The sequence below is a fragment of the Manacus candei genome, unplaced genomic scaffold, assembly GCF_025592945.1.
Source record: "Manacus candei isolate 608988 ecotype Guabito, Panama unplaced genomic scaffold, ASM2559294v1 h1tg000153l, whole genome shotgun sequence".
Lineage (NCBI taxonomy): Eukaryota > Metazoa > Chordata > Aves > Passeriformes > Pipridae > Manacus > Manacus candei.
Window position 1 is genome coordinate 178,516 of NW_026138201.1, and position 17,087 is coordinate 195,602.

Consider the following 17,087-nt stretch of genomic DNA (forward strand, 5'->3'; position numbering starts at 1 on the left):
CCCCGAGACGGGGGCTGCCGGCGCCGGTGCCTGCCGCCGCCCACGAACCTGCCGCCCGCGCCCGCCCTGTCCCCGCAGCGGGAAGCAGCGCGGCGAGACGGCGCTGCGGGCGCGGGGTGGGGGTCCGGGTCGCGGCGGAAGCCTCTCGCCGCCATCTTTAGTGTGGTCGTTCCGGTCCTGGCGGCGCCATCTTTACTGTGGGCTTGGCAAACTTCCGGGCAGGGGCCGCCATCTTTAGTGTGGTCGTTCCGGTCCTGGTGGCGCCATCTTTGCTATGGGCTTGGCGGACTTCCGGGCCGGGGCCTTGGAGGACTTCCGGTCGCTCACTACTTCCGGTGACCGAGTTTACCCAAATTAGCGTCCCTCCTCGCTAATTTCTGCGCTTTCACCCCAAGAAATCTTCACGTTATTCCCCTCCCGCACACCCCGGGACAGACGGGAGACCGCGAGTCCCGCCCTGCCGCCGGAACCGGCCCTTAACTCGAGCAGGGAGCGCTGCACCGGCACGAGAGCCACTGCGCATGCGTCGCCGGTCCCTCTCCTGCCTGCCCTTACTTACCACGTGATCGCCGGCGTTTTGCCAACGACTGCGCATGCGCTGTTCAAAATTTTTTCAATGCAGTTCCTGTTTTCCGTCAGCAGGTGGCAGTATTTCATCTCAAATTTATGTGCAATTCCTTTTCTCTGTCACCAGGGGGCACTGTTGCTATGCGATTTTTTACTTATGGCATTTTTTTTGTTGTTTTATAACCGTATTTGTTCGTGTAGTTCTTTTGGGAAATCGGATAATTGGCTTGTGATTGCTGGTGGTTTGAAAATTTACTTGTGTAATTAGGCTCTTCTCCTGGTTTTAATTCTCTAGGCTCTTCTCCTAAGAGAATTAAAATCAGGAGAAGAGCCTAAAAAAAAAATGAAAATCAGGGGAAGAGCCTAAAAAAAATGAAAATCAGGAGAAGAGTCTAAAAATATAAAAATCAGGAGGAGAGCCCAAGAGAATTAAAATCAGGAGAAGAACCTAAGAGAATTAAAATCAAGAGAAGAGCCTAAAAAAATTACAATCAGGAGAAGAGCCTAAAAAAATTACAATCAGGAGAAGAGCCTAAAAAAATTAAAAACAGGAGAGGAGCCTGAAAAAATTAAAATCAGGACACGGGACTAATACAATAAAAATCAGGAGAGGAGCCTAAAAAAATTAAAATCAGAAGAGGAGCCTGAAAAAATTAAAATCAGGACAGGGGACTAATACAATAACAATCAGGAGAGGGGACTAAAAAAATTAAAATCAGGATAGGGGACTAAAAAAATTAAAATCAGGAGAGGAGTCTAAAAAATTAAAATGAGGAGAAGAGCCTAAAAAAATTAAAATCAGGAGAGGAGCCTGAAGGAATTACAATCAGGAGAGACCCAGAACTCACCCAAGTCTCCCCAAAAAACTACCAGAAACTGATTCAAATCTCCCCAAAAATGACCCAGAACTCACCCAAATCTCCCCAAAAAGTGACACAAAAACTGATCCAATTCACTCCAAAAATTGATCCAGAACTGACACAAAACTGGCCCAAATCACCTCAAAAACTAACTCCAAATTGGCCCAAAACCTGACCTAAAAATGCAAAAAACCCCCCCCAAAACTGACCCAAAATGATACAAAATCAGCCCCAAATATGACCAGAAACTGACCCCAAAATCCCAAAACACTGATACCAAGACTCACCCAAATCTCCCCAAAAAAATGACCCAAAAGTCAGCCCAATCACCCCAAAAAATGACCAGAAACTGACCCAAAATTACCACAAAAATAAACCCAAAACTCACCCAAATCATCCCGAAAAATGACCAGAAACTGACCCAAATCTCCCCCAAAAATGACCAGAAACTCACTAAAAATAACCCCCAAAAATGATCAGAAACTGACACAAATCTCCCCAACAAATGACCCAAACTTTATTTCTTTTCTTAGCAACAAATCCCTTCCTTTGCTCCCCTCTGGCCCTGCCCACACGGCCCCAGTTCAGCTCTCAGTGAGTTCTTGCTTCTGGGCAGCGACTCCTCTGCCTCTTGCTGGGGCGGCAGCAGCTCCTGTGCCGGCAGGGAGAGGGACCCCGAGCCAGGAGAGGGACCCCGAGCCAGGAGAGGGACCCCGAGCCAGGAGAGGGACCCCAGAACCAGGAGAGGGACCCCAGAACCAGGAGAGGGACCCCAGAGCCATTACAGGGACCCCAGAGCCATTACAGGGACCCCAGAGCCACGATAGAAACCCCAGAGTCCCTACAGAGACCCCAGAGCCATTATAGGGACCCCAGAGCCCTCCAGAGCCCCTATAGAGACCCCAGAGCCCCTATAGAGACCCCAGAGCCATTACAGGGACCCCAGAGCCATTACAGGGACCCCAGAGCCCTCCAGAGCCCCTTGCTGGGTCACAGCCCCTCTTCTCCCGTCCAAACCCACCTTTCTGGCTGCAGCTGCTTTTCTTCTCTGGCTCCCCCTTCCTTCCCCAGGGAGCTTTGCCTTGTTCTTTGGCCAGGCTCCAGCTGCAGCTCAAGGGCAAAGCTGCAACTACAATTCCCCCTTCGGGTTTTTCACCTGAAAAACAAAGGCTTGGGCCAAACTCTGACCAGTCACTCGCTGAACACGAGACATCAAACAGGGCACACAGAATAAAATGCATCCAACTCTAAATCATGTTACAATGACTGTCCACCCCAATCCAGCACTGACATTAAAAACCTTCAAGCAATCAAAAAGGCCTCCAAACATCCCTTAGATAGAGAAAAGCACACCAGGAACGAATGCAAAAAGAAAAATTCCAAACAATGCTCAATTAAATAACCATGGACTGATATAAAACATGTTTAGTTAACTTAAACCACTTCTTCCCATTATTCTCCATCAGAAATTACCCTTATTTAAGTTCTCCTTTTAACACTTCATTAAAACTGACTTATTAGGAAATGGTTTGAACCAAACTTCATAACTTGATGACTCCAGGGTTTGTGCTCCTTGACTTTGGCCTGAAGGGGTTTGGAACACAGGCTTTGTTCTGGAGAGCTTTTCCCCAATCTACAAACCCTTCTGCAAATGGGACTCCCTTCCCTCAGGGTTCGGTGGCCTCTGGTTTTCCTGAAGGCTGGGGGGGATCTGGGAGCCAAATCCCAAGGGATCCAGCCCAGCTCTGCACACACACACACACACATTTCCAGCTGGTCACAGTCTCACGGGGGCCACCACCACTCAGCACATTTGCACACAAACACCCCTCTGAGTTCCTGGCACTGGGTCTGATGGACTAAGAAATGATCAGTCTGGTGGTTTGCCCTCAGAGGAGTAAGATCCAATGATGCATTTCTATTTTCATGACAATATAACCTGGAAAACACAAACATATTTCTGCTTCATGTGCAATTTAAAATTCAAAGACACAGAAACATTCCTAGAGTTCAAGTCCCCAGGTTTGGTTCCAAATGTCACTCGGTCCCCCTGGGACAAGAACAGTGGCACACACGGACTCAACAGCCCTGCACAAGCCCAGGAGTGGGGGGGAAATATCCTTGAGAGCACTGCTGCATTTCAAAAAGAAGTCAGTCACATCAACTCTGTAACAAATAAAAAAGAGAAGCCAAAATAAATAACTGTAGACAGGGTATCAAGTACCTTGAGAATACCAATAAGAAAAAACTAAGAATAAAGGCATCTATTTGAAGTACAAAGAGTTTGGGAGACACCATTTGTTTGCCACAAAGCCTTTATTTTGTTGGCTCTTCTATAGTTAGAACCCAAACCTTACCCTCCCACAAAAAGCAGAAAACCTCTTCAGAGAGTTAGGAGATGGAGTCAGTTTGGATTAACGGGAAGAACATCTCTGGAGACAAAATAAAGCAGAGAAAATAACCCCATCCTCAACAACAGAGCTGCCTCCCCACTGCCTGCCCCTGGACACTTGCTCTGGGGGTGACAGAGCCTGAAGTCTCCTGCCTAGTCCTGGGCAATACTTCCTGGGGACCACAGCACCACTGAGTTCCTAAAAATATCACAGGTTGGGCAGGTGCTTGGATTTTGTCTGGATTAACTCCCCTTCTTCCTTTCCAGGTGTTGCCCTACTCATTGTAATGGTGCTTGTACTCCCTGAGCCATTCCCTCCCCCATCCAACCATCCCTTGTGCCCTCTCTGGCAAGGACAGTGGGTCCAGGTGTTCTGCCACGCTCCCAGGGCACAGGGGGGGGACTGTGGAGCCACCCTCGAGGGGGGAAACGTGCCCTGCCTGCCCTGCCCAGGGAAAGGGAACTGCCCCAGTGCTCCCCAGCACAAGGCACCCTTGGAAATATCCACTGCAATGGGACACTCAGGGACAGCAACAAGCACTGCACGAGGCTGCTCTGGCACAGGGCCAATTTTAGCCTCAGCTTTTCTCTGGACCACTTCACTTTGTTTGCCACCTCATCCTGCAGTCAGAACTTGCTGTCCTTGCAACCTTTCAGGGTGACCAAAAATGAGAGAGGCCTCTGCTCCAGCACCCACAAGGGCCTGATCCATCTGACAGGATCCATTTTTCCAGGGAATTCAAAGCTCCACCTGAGGACTAGGGTCTTTTCTCACCCATCCCTGTGCTGCAGCTTGGCCTCCATCTCACTGTGCTTTCAGTTCCCTCCATGGTTGAACACTGGCAGCCCTGGCCCTGGGCGGAGCTCGGCATCCTGATCCCATCCCTCCTGGCCCCCGGAACCGCTGACTCAGCAATGGGGGGCCCTCCATTGCCAAGGGCACGGGCCCGTCGGGGCTCACGGGGGGAGCAGGAGGGCGAAGGCTCCAGCCCTGCTGCTACAACCTTCCACCACTACAGCCAACAGAGGAGCCTCTCCAGCCCTGCCTCCCAAGGCATCCTCAACAAACCCAGCCCAGCTCCACAGGACAAACTGCTCCCTGTCTGCCCAGGCCAGTCTAATCCCAGAGGCTCCCAGGGTCATGCAAAACAACTGCCCAGGAGATCAGAGACCCCAGTCCATCTCTTCCTAGCACAGGTTTGGGTTAGTTTGGCAAACAGACCAACTGAGGAATTCCCCAATGTTTTCCCAGTTTGACCCCTGTCACACCAATCACCTTAACACTGCCAGTCCATAATTCTCCCTCTCTTGGGTTAAGGACTGAGCAAGTTGGACCTGTGTCTGAGCAGGACATGTGCAAACCAAATGCTGGGGACTGGAACACACACCTGGCACTCCTGCAGCTCTCACAGTCACATTCCAGAGAAAACAGCCAATTGCACCCTCACTGCTCATTTCTTAATCCCAATCCCACACTTGTTTGGCACTTGGAGCACCGCTTTTAGAACCCAATTACAGCCCATTAGAGAGCTCCCTGTCTAGCAGGGACAGGGACCCCTGGGATACTCTCAGCAATGCCTGAATCCATGGCAGGGACCTTGCTTTGAGCTCCCCAGGGCCGGGCACCCCGAGGATCTCCCCGAATAATCCTTTCGGTGCGCGCTGGAGTCCTCGGGGTGCCCCAACCCGGGGGGCACCAACAGCACTGTCCCTCCAGGGGGCCAATTTGGTCCTAAACTGCAGGGGGATCTTGCCTGTGTCCCAGACTGGTCCGGAGATCTGAGGCCCTTCCCGAGAAAATCTCGGTGCCGGCGTGAAGGGCCAGAGATCCCTTGGAGCCACGGGAGAGCAGGCACAGAGTCCCTCCTGGGGGGCAATTTGCCTGCCTGAAAACAGCTCTTCAAAGGAGCCTCTAAGACTCAGCTGGTGACTTTTAGAAGCCAGGCATTCCTTGCTTACAACACCCTGCCATGATCCCAGCCCCACGGGGGTCCTGGCAATCCGCTCCCAAAGGGCACACGGAGGTGTCTCCACTGCAGCTGATGGGAGGGGTCAGCATTACAGGAGGGCTCATTTTCCTTCCCTGCATTCCTGTTCCACATTCAGGACATTTCCCAACACTTATCACCATACACAACTACCCTTAGAAGGTTTCCAAGGGGCTTCACCGAGGGCCTTCCCAGGTCTGCTCTGTCTGGAGCCCTCCAAGTCCTCAGTGCCTGCCTGAGGAACCTCACCACAACTCACCTGCTTACACAGCAACTTGGTGCTGCTTGCCTGCTGCCTCACTTCCCTTCTTCCTTCTTTCTTCACCTCCCTTGCTTGGTCCCTTTCAATCCCTGGGCTCAGCTCTGTGCACTTTCCAGGCTCCATCCCACTGCAAAAAGGATTAGCCCTTGTTACATCTCAACACTCAGAGAGCATTCCCCCTTTTTTCTTAACACTGGGCCATCAGGCCAGGGTCTCATTATTTAAAGCACAGTTTGACTCCTCAGTGACAACAACAGCTACAGCCCTGAATCCTAACACAGGCTGAGACACAAACACGGATGGGAACTCTTAAGGATCCACTTTGTCCTGCTCACCAATCAAAAGGAGCTTTCTGAACTCAAGAATAACAGACCCCAGGTCCTTTTTCTGCAACTTTACCTGCTATAAATGTGACCCACAAGACCTGCAAAGGCCCTTCCCACTTCACCTGCAGGGCTGGCAGTGCCACCACTGGACACGGCCCCAGTGGCTGGGCAGGAACGGAGGGGCTGGGGCGTCCAATCCATCGGCCCAGGCGGCACCAGGAGTTCCTGCAGTTCCTGAGGGGAGAGCCTCAAGCCAACAAAGGATTAGGAAGAATATTTTAAACTTTAATGTGTCTATCTCCTGGAATATGGGGACTTTGATAAGTCCTACTGGTGCAACAAGGACACACTCAAGGCTATCTATTAAAAGGATCTACCAGCACTCAAAAGCTATCACTGTCCTTCTGTCAGGGGGAACGCAGCAAACTCTCTTTGCCAGGAGCCTCCAGGAGGACTTCCAGCTTTTGGGGCTCCCTTTTAACCATTTTTCCCATAACTGGAGCTGGGACTATCACCTGCCCTACAGGGGGAACAGCCCACAAAGTTCACCATCAGGGATGCCATTAACTGAAAGTCCCTTCTCAGGGGGGTCACTGCACACCTTGGCCTTTGTTTGCCCTCCCCACCAAAGATGCTTCCAACAGTTCTGACACATCTGGCAGACCCAGAGCTCTCCTCAGGGAATGCTTCAGCTGCTTAAAGGTTGCCCTTGCACCATCTATTCAAAAAGTCGCCATAACAGTCTTACCACACATCCCGAGGGAGCAATGCAGAGTCCAGCCCGTCCCACCATTCCCAGCAAGGCAGTTCATGGGCTGTCTGGGGCTCAGGGAGGAGTCACGGGGCTTCTCTTCTTCCTGCCTGCTTGCCCCATTTTCTCCTGCAAAAGCAAAGCTTTCTTGGCTTTCCTTGCTCAAGGAGATGCAAAGGCCATCTTTTAAATCCAATACTGGAAACTCCTCCAGGTTGTCATTCAAGGTGCTTCTCTCAGGTCCTGCACTAATCAATCATCTTGTCCACTGGTTTTCTTGGCAGGTTCTTGCATTCACGTCCTACAAGCAAACCAGGAGGAGCCAATTTAGCTGTTCCTGCAACCAATCCAGTCTGGCATTCTGATTTTAAAGGATACTGGGTTGGCCTTACCCATAGAGATCCCACATCAGGGGTAATACCTACAGGTTCTGCCCTCTTCCACTCTCCTGCAGCTCCACTGGCCCACACCACAGGAACAACTGCAGCTGCCACTTCAGTCAGGGCCTTGCTGCTGACAGGAGTTATTCCCTGCACAACAAGAGCTGCTGCTTGGACACATTTAGTTTCAGCAATTACAGTGTCAAGAGCCCCAGTTTTCAATTCCATTTCTGCCTCAACTTTTCCAGCCCATCACTTCCTAGCAGAGGTTTGGGTGAGTTTGGCAAACAGACCAACTGAGGAATTCCCCAATGTTTTCCCAGTTTGACCCCTGTCACACCAATCACCTTAACACTGCCAGTCCATAATTCTCATTCTGCTGTGTTCAGGACTGAGGAAATTGTACTTGTGTCTGACCAGGACACGTGCAAACCAAATGCTGGGGACTGGAACACACACCTGGCACTCCTGCAGCTCTCACAGTCACATTCCAGAGAAAACAGCCAATTGCACCCTCACTGCTCATTTCTTAATCCCAATCCCACACTTCTTTGGCACTTGGAGCACCGCTTTTAGAACCCAATTACAGCCCATTAGAGAGCTCCCTGTCTAGCAGGGACAGGGACCCCTGGGATACTCTCAGCAATGCCTGAATCCATGGCAGGGACCTTGCTTTGAGCTCCCCAGGGCCGGGCACCCCGAGGATCTCCCCGAATAATCCTTTCGGTGCGCGCTGGAGTCCTCGGGGTGCCCCAACCCGGGGGGCACCAACAGCACTGTCCCTCCAGGGGGCCAATTTGGTCCCAAAATGCAGGGGGATCTTGCCTGTGTCCCAGACTGGTCCGGGGATCTGAGGCCCTTCCCGAGAAAATCTCGGTGCCGGCGTGAAGGGCCAGAGATCCCTTGGAGCCACGGGAGAGCAGGCACAGAGTCCCTCCTGGGGGGCAATTTGCCTGCCTGAAAACAGCTCTTCAAAGGAGCCTCTAAGACTCAGCTGGTGACTTTTAGAAGCCAGGCATTCCTATACACTGTGAGATATTTTAAGGCTTATCTGACTGAAAAGCATAAAGCTTTTATCATGGACACCTGACCTCCCACAGACAGCTCCTTTCCCCTTTCAGTACAAAATTATTTTCATGGAATCACTCAATAGGAAGTGCCCAGGAACCCCAGACTGTTCTTTCCAGAACAGAAAATAAACAGAAGAACGGAGTTTTGCACAAGTGTAACATACTCCAGAACAGACCTGACTTTAGTTTTACCCTTTGTGTTCAAATATTCCATAGAAAAGCTCCAGCAGGAGAGCTGGTACATTCCCAAGAGTATCCTGGAAGTCCCTTTCACGAGGGCTGGAGGAAAATCGCAGTTGTATGAGTCCCTTGTGCCTGCAGATGCCTGGGGATCCTCTCCATCCACCTCGTGCTCTCCCAACAGCAGAAAGGGTGCTGAGACAGGAGGAAGGAAACCTTTAGCATAAAGCTGGGGAGGAATATAAAGCTTCCTTTCCTGGGGAGCTTTGCGAAGTCTGCAACGAGAAAGGGAAAATTTGCATCTCCTTTGGTACACGTGTCAACAGAGACTGAGACTTTTTGCCTTTTTCAGACAACCGTGCCCCTTTTGGCTCCCTGGCAGCTCCAATGGCACCAGAACCCCCCTTCCTGCACACCCACGGCTGTCACACACAGGCACCCACACACTTTTGCACCAGCCCACACGTGGCCAACATCTTCCCACCCTAGACATCCCAAGGTCAGTAGTTTTGCTAGAGAGCACAGCAACCCCCCTGTCCTCACAAACTGCCTCCCTGCAATAAAGGAATCGTTTTCCTGGACATTTCTCCCACAGTCAAGGTCTTTTCAAACTGCTGTCGTGCCACCAAACCTGCTCAGGGTCCCTCCCGGCTTCTGCCTGTCCTTGCATTTAAAGGCATAGGCACATTCTATCTTCCAACAGCAAACCCAGCTCCTCACGGGCAGTAGAAGCCCTGCTCTTACCTGGACAGACTGCCGGGCTCGGCACAGCTGTGGCTCATGGAGCAGCTTCCCAAGGCCGTTCTCTCTCCCAGCAGGAAGCACAACTCGCCTCCACACCAGGGGAAACCACGAGCGAGGCTGCAAATGGACACAGAACGAGCAAAAAGCATTAACGCAGCACCAAAAAACCAAGTTAAAGCAGTCTTTGCCTCATAACCCTGCACGGGGAAAGGGTTTGGGATCCCAAAGCAAACCCTCAGACACCCAGAGAGCACAGGACCCACAGCCATGCCACGGCTCCCCCCGGGGGCACCCGGCAGGTAAGGGGCTTACCCGGGCCCCGCCGCCCAGCACAAGGCGCCCCTAAACGCCCCCGGCTGCCCCGGTGCACAAACCCAGCGGCCAAGGCGCTCTCCCCTCCGCAGCCCGGGCAGCAGCGGGGCCACACCCTCAGCCCCCACACACAACCGCCCCCACCTGCCCCGCCGGCCCTTTATACCGCGGGCCGGCAGCGCTGCCCAATCAGCACTCGAGCGCCTCCGCCCAATCCCAGCCCGCCTGGCCCTGCGGCCCCGCCCCGCCCGCTCAGCCCGGCCCCGGCCCTCGGCGCGGCCCCGCCCCCCGTTCCCTCCGCGCGGCTCCCGCCGCAGCCCCGGCGGGCTGAAAGCCCAGAGCCAACGGGAACTCCAGCCAGCTGCAGGCAGATGTTACTCTGTCCCAGTTTGCCAGGGGTGGGCACGAAGGGGCCCTTCCCCGTTCGGAAGTGGAAGTTGTCCCCTGTGCACAGCCCGCTCTGATCCTCGGCCTCGTGGGAGCCAATTCCCTTGTCCCAGCCCACTTCCTGCAGAGAAGAAAGGGAAAGATTGCACAGAAGGGAGACATTCTTCCCTGGGAGGGTGGGGAGGTGGCCTGGCACAGAGAAGTTGTGGCTGCCCCATCCCTGCAAGTGGCCAAGGCCAGGCTGGAGGTCTATTAGAAGGTGTCCCTGCCTGTGGCAGGGGGTGGAAGGAGATGATCCCTGAGATCCTTTCCAACCCAAACCACTCCAGGATCCCAGGATGATTCCATGCTCTCTCTCTGCATTTCTTTGGCATCATTTCCTCTCAAAAACAACATCTGCGATTTAGTTGATTGCTAAAGCCATCATTTTAAAATCATCTCAGGAATCCAAAGGGACTGGAAAACACTTCATTAAAACTGACTTATTAGGAAATGGTTTGAACCAAGAGAATTAAAATCAGGACAAGAGCCTTCAAAAAATTAAAATCAGGACAAGAGCCTTCAAAAAATTAAAATCAGGACAAGAGCCTTAAAAAAATTAAAATCAGGACAAGAGCCCAAGAGAATTAAAATCAGGAGAAATTCACGTTATTCCCCCCACACACACCCCGGGACAGACGGGAGACCGCGAGTCCCGCCCTGCCGCCGGAACCGGCCCTTAACTCGAGCAGGGAGTGCTGCACCGGCACGAGAGCCACTGCGCATGCGTCGCCGGTCCCTCTCCTGCCTGCCCTTACTTACCACGTGATCGCCGGCGTCTTGCCAACGACTGCGCATGCGCCCCCCCCACCCCACCCCCCCACCCCGCCGCCCGACCGCCCGGCTTCGCTTTCTTACTGCGGCTCCCCCTCCACTTTTCCGGCTCCCTGGGGTTCCCTCACCCACATTTCGGGGTCCCCTTCTCACATTTTAGGGGTGATGACCCCGCAATTTACGGTTCGGGGGGGGGGAGGAGAGGAAACGGGGGGCCCAAGAAGGGGTTTCTTTTTTTTTTTTCTCTCTTTTATTTCATTTTCATTTTATTTCCTTTTTAGTTTTTTTGCCTTTTTTTTTAAATTTTCTTTTTTATATTTCCTTCTTTACTTCGTTTATTTTTTATTCTCTTTATTTTTCATTTTCTCTCCCAGTGCTCCCCAGTAACACCCAGTGCTCCCCAACAACCCTCAGTAACACCCAGTGCTCCCCAGTACACCCCAGTAACACCCAGTGCTCCTCAACAACACCCAGTAACACCCAGTGCTCCCCAAAAATTGACCCAAAACCGACCCAAATCACCCCAAAAGCTGACCCAAAACTGACCCCAAAACCTGACCCCAATCATCCCAAAAGCTGACCCAAAACTGACCCCAATCATCCCAAAAGCTGACCCAAAACTGACCCCAATCATCCCAAAAGCTGACCCAAATCACCCCAAACAATGACCCCAAACTGACCCCAAAAACTGACCCAAATCATCCCCAAAACTGACCCAAAACTCTGCATTTCTTTGGCATCATTTCCTCTCAAAAACAACATCTGCGATTTAGTTGATTGCTAAAGCCATCATTTTAAAATCATCTCAGGAATCCAAAGGGACTGGAAAACACACAGAAATCATTCCTGCACTCACCAAAGCATTAGGAATTGGAACCCGATTCCCTCATCTCTCTCCTTGTTCTTCTTGGCTGGAAAACCTGATGATCCCCACTGGCTGTTTTTAGGCTGCTTTTCTTCCACAGCTCCTTTCCTCCCGGCTGAAACCTCCTGGCATCTTCAGGCCTTATCTGGAGGGAAGCCCCTCTGAAGTATTTCCTCTCGTGGCAATTCTGTGGGATGAAGAAGTAAACAAAGCACATCAAGAGCTCCTTCTACCCCCTTCCCTCGCAAACACCCTCCCAGCTTGTCCTTGGCAGCTCCATCCCCCCGGCAGCGGCACCCGACGCTTCGGCTCCGCTGGGAAAGGGACAGCAAGTGCAGAAGCAAGTTCAGGTCTGGGCAGGGGCTCCCTGGGGAACGGCACTTCAGTGCTTTAGTCCGTGGCCTTTCCTGCTGCCCTCCCTCCTGGAGGCAGAGGATGACCCGTCCCTTGTTTCTCCCACGCTGGCAGACCCAGGTCCTGCTCCTTTGGCCCCACTTTTCTTGGCAGACCCGGCATCATTTCCCAGGGTCCCCAGGAAACTTCTGCACTTGACCCACTGCTAAGTGCAGAGCACAGGGCGAGGGAAGGACAAATTTCTCGGCACCCACCCCCTGGAATTTCCCTCCTCCGCAGCACGCTCCCGTTCCCGCTGTCTCTGGAGGTGCCCGCACGAGTCCTCCTTCTCCCAGCACCTCAGAGAATGTCCTTTTCACCCAGGTCCTGCTTACCGTCGTCCAACAAAACACGCTGACAACATTTTTCACGATGCCAGTGGAGAGCTATCAGAGCACACTGCACAGGGAAGCTGAGCCTGCCCCATCCCTGCAAGTGTTCCAGGCCAGGCTGGACGGGACTCGCAGCAACCGGGGACAGTGGAAGGTGTCCCTGCCCACGGAAGACAGGCTGGCCTTTGAAGGTCCCCTTCAAACCAAATCGCTCTGGCATTCCCCTCCAAAATCACTCCCAAAGAGACACAGCAACCAAAGCAGAGGGACTGCACTCCCAGCTTTTCTTACCTGCAGGCACACACAGCACAGCACGCTGGACATAAAAGCCACAGGGTTAGTCCTGCCAGAGGCGTCCGGCACACCCACGGCGACCGAAGGGAAAGAGGCAGCCTGGGAACACGGAGTAAAAGACACCTTAATTAGGACTACACTGAGCCATAGCCAGGTCATTCCCACAGACAGCTTCACCGTCCAGTCGTCCAAAAAGCACTCACCGAGGCCTCAGGTAGGATGGTTCCTGACGCTGACCAGGTGAATACCTCCCTGGAAGCCCGCTCTGCTCCTGCCAGGCACTGGGGCTCACCCAGAGGGGCTTTGCCAAGCATCCAAGGGAAATTAAAATTACAGCCTGGGCAAAGGCGCTTCCCCAGGACCGCTCCTGGCCAAGGCCACCGGTCCGTGCAAGTCAGACCACTGACCACCCAGGGCTGGGGATTTTCAGGGGCACGCTTCCAGCTTTTATTCTCCAGAAACTCCAGTTCTTCCTGGCACCGCTTGCCAGAAAGTCTTCCCCTGTTGGAAGAGGTCACTTAGTCTTTCGAGGGGCCAGATTGCCAAAGCCCGGCCAGTCCGTTCCCACGAGGAAAGGTAGCTTTGTCTTGTACAAGATACTGGGGGGGAGACACAAAAGTTTAATTTAAAAGAACTGCCTAGAATAGAAAGCAATTCAAACATAAGTCAGACAAGACTCGTGCAAAACTGAATTACATTGGACTTCAAAGGAGAATTCTTTCCCTCTGCACCTCAGAGAACCCCAATTTTCACCCAGGTCCCGCTTACCATTGTCACACAAAACGTGCTGACAAAATTTTTCAGGATGCCAGTGGAGAGATATCAGAGCACACTGCACAGGGAAGCTGAGCCTGCCCCATCCCTGCAAGTGTTCCAGGCCAGGCTGGACGGGACTCGCAGCAACCGGGGACAGTGGAAGGTGTCCCTGCCCACGGAAGACAGGCTGGCCTTTGAAGGTCCCCTTCAAACCAAATCGCTCTGGCATTCCCCTCCAAAATCACTCCCAAAGAGACACAGCAACCAAAGCAGAGGGACTGCACTCCCAGCTTTTCTTACCTGCAGGCACACACAGCACAGCACGCTGGACATAAAAGCCACAGGGTTAGTCCTGCCAGAGGCGTCCGGCACACCCACGGCGACCGAAGGGAAAGAGGCAGCCTGGGAACACGGAGTAAAAGACACCTTAATTAGGACTACACTGAGCCATAGCCAGGTCATTCCCACAGACAGCTTCACCGTCCAGTCGTCCAAAAAGCACTCACCGAGGCCTCAGGTAGGATGGTTCCTGACGCTGACCAGGTGAATACCTCCCTGGAAGCCCGCTCTGCTCCTGCCAGGCACTGGGGCTCACCCAGAGGGGCTTTGCCAAGCATCCAAGGGAAATTAAAATTACAGCCTGGGCAAAGGCGCTTCCCGCAGGACCGCTCCTGGCCAAGGCCACCGGTCCGTGCAAGTCAGACCACTGACCACCCAGGGCTGGGGATTTTCAGGGGCACGCTTCCAGCTTTTATTCTCCAGAAACTCCAGTTCTTCCTGGCACCGCTTGCCAGAAAGTCTTCCCCTGTTGGAAGAGGTCACTTAGTCTTTCGAGGGGCCAGATTGCCAAAGCCCGGCCAGTCCGTTCCCACGAGGAAAGGTAGCTTTGTCTTGTACAAGATACTGGGGGGGGAGACACAAAAGTTTAATTTAAAAGAACTGCCTAGAATAGAAAGCAATTCAAACATAAGTCAGACAAGACTCGTGCAAAACTGAATTACATTGGACTTCAAAGGAGAATTCTTTCCCTCTGCACCTCAGAGAACCCCAATTTTCACCCAGGTCCCGCTTACCATTGTCACACAAAACGTGCTGACAAAATTTTTCAGGATGCCAGTGGAGAGATATCAGAGCACACTGCACAGGGAAGCTGAGCCTGCCCCATCCCTGCAAGTGTTCCAGGCCAGGCTGGACGGGACTCGCAGCAACCGGGGACAGTGGAAGGTGTCCCTGCCCACGGAAGACAGGCTGGCCTTTGAAGGTCCCCTTCAAACCAAATCGCTCTGGCATTCCCCTCCAAAATCACTCCCAAAGAGACACAGCAACCAAAGCAGAGGGACTGCACTCCCAGCTTTTCTTACCTGCAGGCACACACAGCACAGCACGCTGGACATAAAAGCCACAGGGTTAGTCCTGCCAGAGGCGTCCGGCACACCCACGGCGACCGAAGGGAAAGAGGCAGCCTGGGAACACGGAGTAAAAGACACCTTAATTAGGACTACACTGAGCCATAGCCAGGTCATTCCCACAGACAGCTTCACCGTCCAGTCACACAAAAAGCACTGACCTCCCAGGGCCTCAGTTAGGATGGCTCCTGACGCTGACACCTCCGTTTGCCCCGGGGGGTCAAGAATAACATGCCTGGGAAGAAGTCACCCCCAACAACAAAAAGGGAAAATTAGTGAAGCACGGGGTCCTCTTCTGACTAGATTGCCACCAGCATTCCAGAGCAGATGACACGACTGTTCTGTTACAGACGAGAAAAGCCTGTTCTCCCAAACAAACAGCGAGGAGATTTATGGGCACGCCTGAAAATTTCCTGTGAGGAACTTTTTGTAACTAAGGAGCAGGTGCTGTCTTGAGTTGAAGGCATCAATTTGACAGACACTTAGGACAGCAAACTCTTCAGCAGAGCAATTAACTGCAGCCTATTTGAACAGCAGGGGAGAGAAAACGACAGTCGAAGGGAAGACAAGAAAAGCAGAACTGGAATCAGCAGACTTTTCTTCCATCTCTCCCGAGGAAGTCTAGTTTGTCTGTTCTAATAATTCTATGCCCTTTTCTACATGAAACTTAGAGCAAGGCTGAAAAAACAACTAGAAAACACGGAGAGAAGCTTTTTAGAATTTCACGTGATTTTCCCAAACCGATGCCAGAAAAGCAGAAGTCGGTAGAATGTACTCACCTCGAGGCCTTTGTTCTTTTCTTCCATAAGCTTCGTCACCTGATTGAAAAAGCAGAGTAGACTCGGTATTTAGGCTCCCAACAGGAAAACTTCCCCTTCATTTCCTAAAAGAAACTACATTAATCTGCACAGCTGCAGGCGCGTCTCCAGCTGTTAAAGCCTTTCAGCTTTTCGGAGGGTGAGAATGCTCTGCTAAGGAAGGCTGAAAACTGCTCGGAGCCTGCACAGGTCCAAGAGCCCCTTGATTTTGTCTGTGTTCCAGTCCCGGGCTAAAGAAAGGGCAGAAGAAGCGCAGTTGTTCCTTGCCTCTTCCCTAAGAGGTTCGGCCAGGTGCTGGGCCAGCCCGGGCACTCCGGGGGAAGGCCGGCAGTGCCCAAGCAGCGCCGCTTTGCCAGGGGCGTCGCTTGCAAGAGCGCCGCCGAGCGCCGGGCCCTGCCTCACAGTCGCCGCCTGGCGGACACGGCCGGGAGCGGCACTGCAGCCGCGCGCCTCCCCCCCCCCCTCCCCTCCTTGGCGAGACCCGCGGCGCCTTTGGACGCGCCCAGCTTACCCCGGGGTCGATCTCCGTCGAATCTGCCGCCGTGGGTCGCTTCCGGGGGGGGAAGGCGGCGGCGCAGCCCCGATAGCATCTCCAGGGCACGGCGGGAGCGAGCGGGGCAGAAGCGGGGGCAGAAGCGGGGGCAGGGGCGGGAGCGGAGCGGGGCGAGAGAGCGGGGCGAGAGGGCGGCGCGACGTGCGCGCCATGCGGTCCTCGCGCGCCGCGGCCCCGAGACGGGGGCTGCCGGCGCCGGTGCCTGCCGCCGCCCACGAACCTGCCGCCCGCGCCCGCCCTGTCCCCGCAGCGGGAAGCAGCGCGGCGAGACGGCGCTGCGGGCGCGGGGTGGGGGTCCGGGTCGCGGCGGAAGCCTCTCGCCGCCATCTTTAGTGTGGTCGTTCCGGTCCTGGCGGCGCCATCTTTACTGTGGGCTTGGCAAACTTCCGGGCAGGGGCCGCCATCTTTAGTGTGGTCGTTCCGGTCCTGGTGGCGCCATCTTTGCTATGGGTTTGGCGGACTTCCGGGCCGGGGCCTTGGAGGACTTCCGGTCGCTCACTACTTCCGGTGACCGAGTTTACCCAAATTAGCGTCCCTCCTCGCTAATTTCTGCGCTTTCACCCCAAGAAATCTTCACGTTATTCCCCTCCCGCACACCCCGGGACAGACGGGAGACCGCGAGTCCCGCCCTGCCGCCG

At 53.5% G+C, this 17,087-nt stretch overlaps 2 protein-coding genes across 7 annotated transcripts in view; both read right to left on the reverse strand.

The window, feature by feature from the left end:
• The window catches only part of LOC127463292 (uncharacterized), a 99,887-nt gene extending 89,020 nt beyond the window's left edge, over nt 1-10,867 (reverse strand). Inside the window, exons 1-2 of the mRNA XM_051772568.1 lie at nt 9,521-10,867; nt 7,572-9,051 (exon numbers count right to left, since the gene is read on the reverse strand). The gene's annotated coding sequence lies outside the window, so the exon portion shown is untranslated. The remainder of the gene's footprint in view (nt 1-7,571; nt 9,052-9,520) is intronic.
• The window catches only part of LOC127463293 (translation initiation factor IF-2-like), a 107,660-nt gene that overhangs the window by 76,633 nt on the left and 13,940 nt on the right, over nt 1-17,087 (reverse strand). Inside the window, exons 3-5 of one of the 6 annotated variants that reach the window (XR_007900755.1) lie at nt 14,179-14,575; nt 13,973-14,074; nt 13,120-13,515 (exon numbers count right to left, since the gene is read on the reverse strand). Coding sequence is in view for 3 of the 6 variants with exons in the window: in XM_051772574.1 (XP_051628534.1) it covers nt 11,896-12,084; nt 12,914-13,015 (291 nt within the window). In the remaining 3 variants the exon portion in view is untranslated. Of the gene's footprint in view, nt 1-1,912; nt 2,584-11,888; nt 12,085-12,913; nt 13,016-13,119; nt 13,516-13,972; nt 14,075-14,178; nt 14,576-15,972; nt 16,452-17,087 lie in introns of those variants that run through there. The other 5 variants (XM_051772574.1, XR_007900756.1, XM_051772570.1 and 2 more) reach the window with 5 other exon arrangements.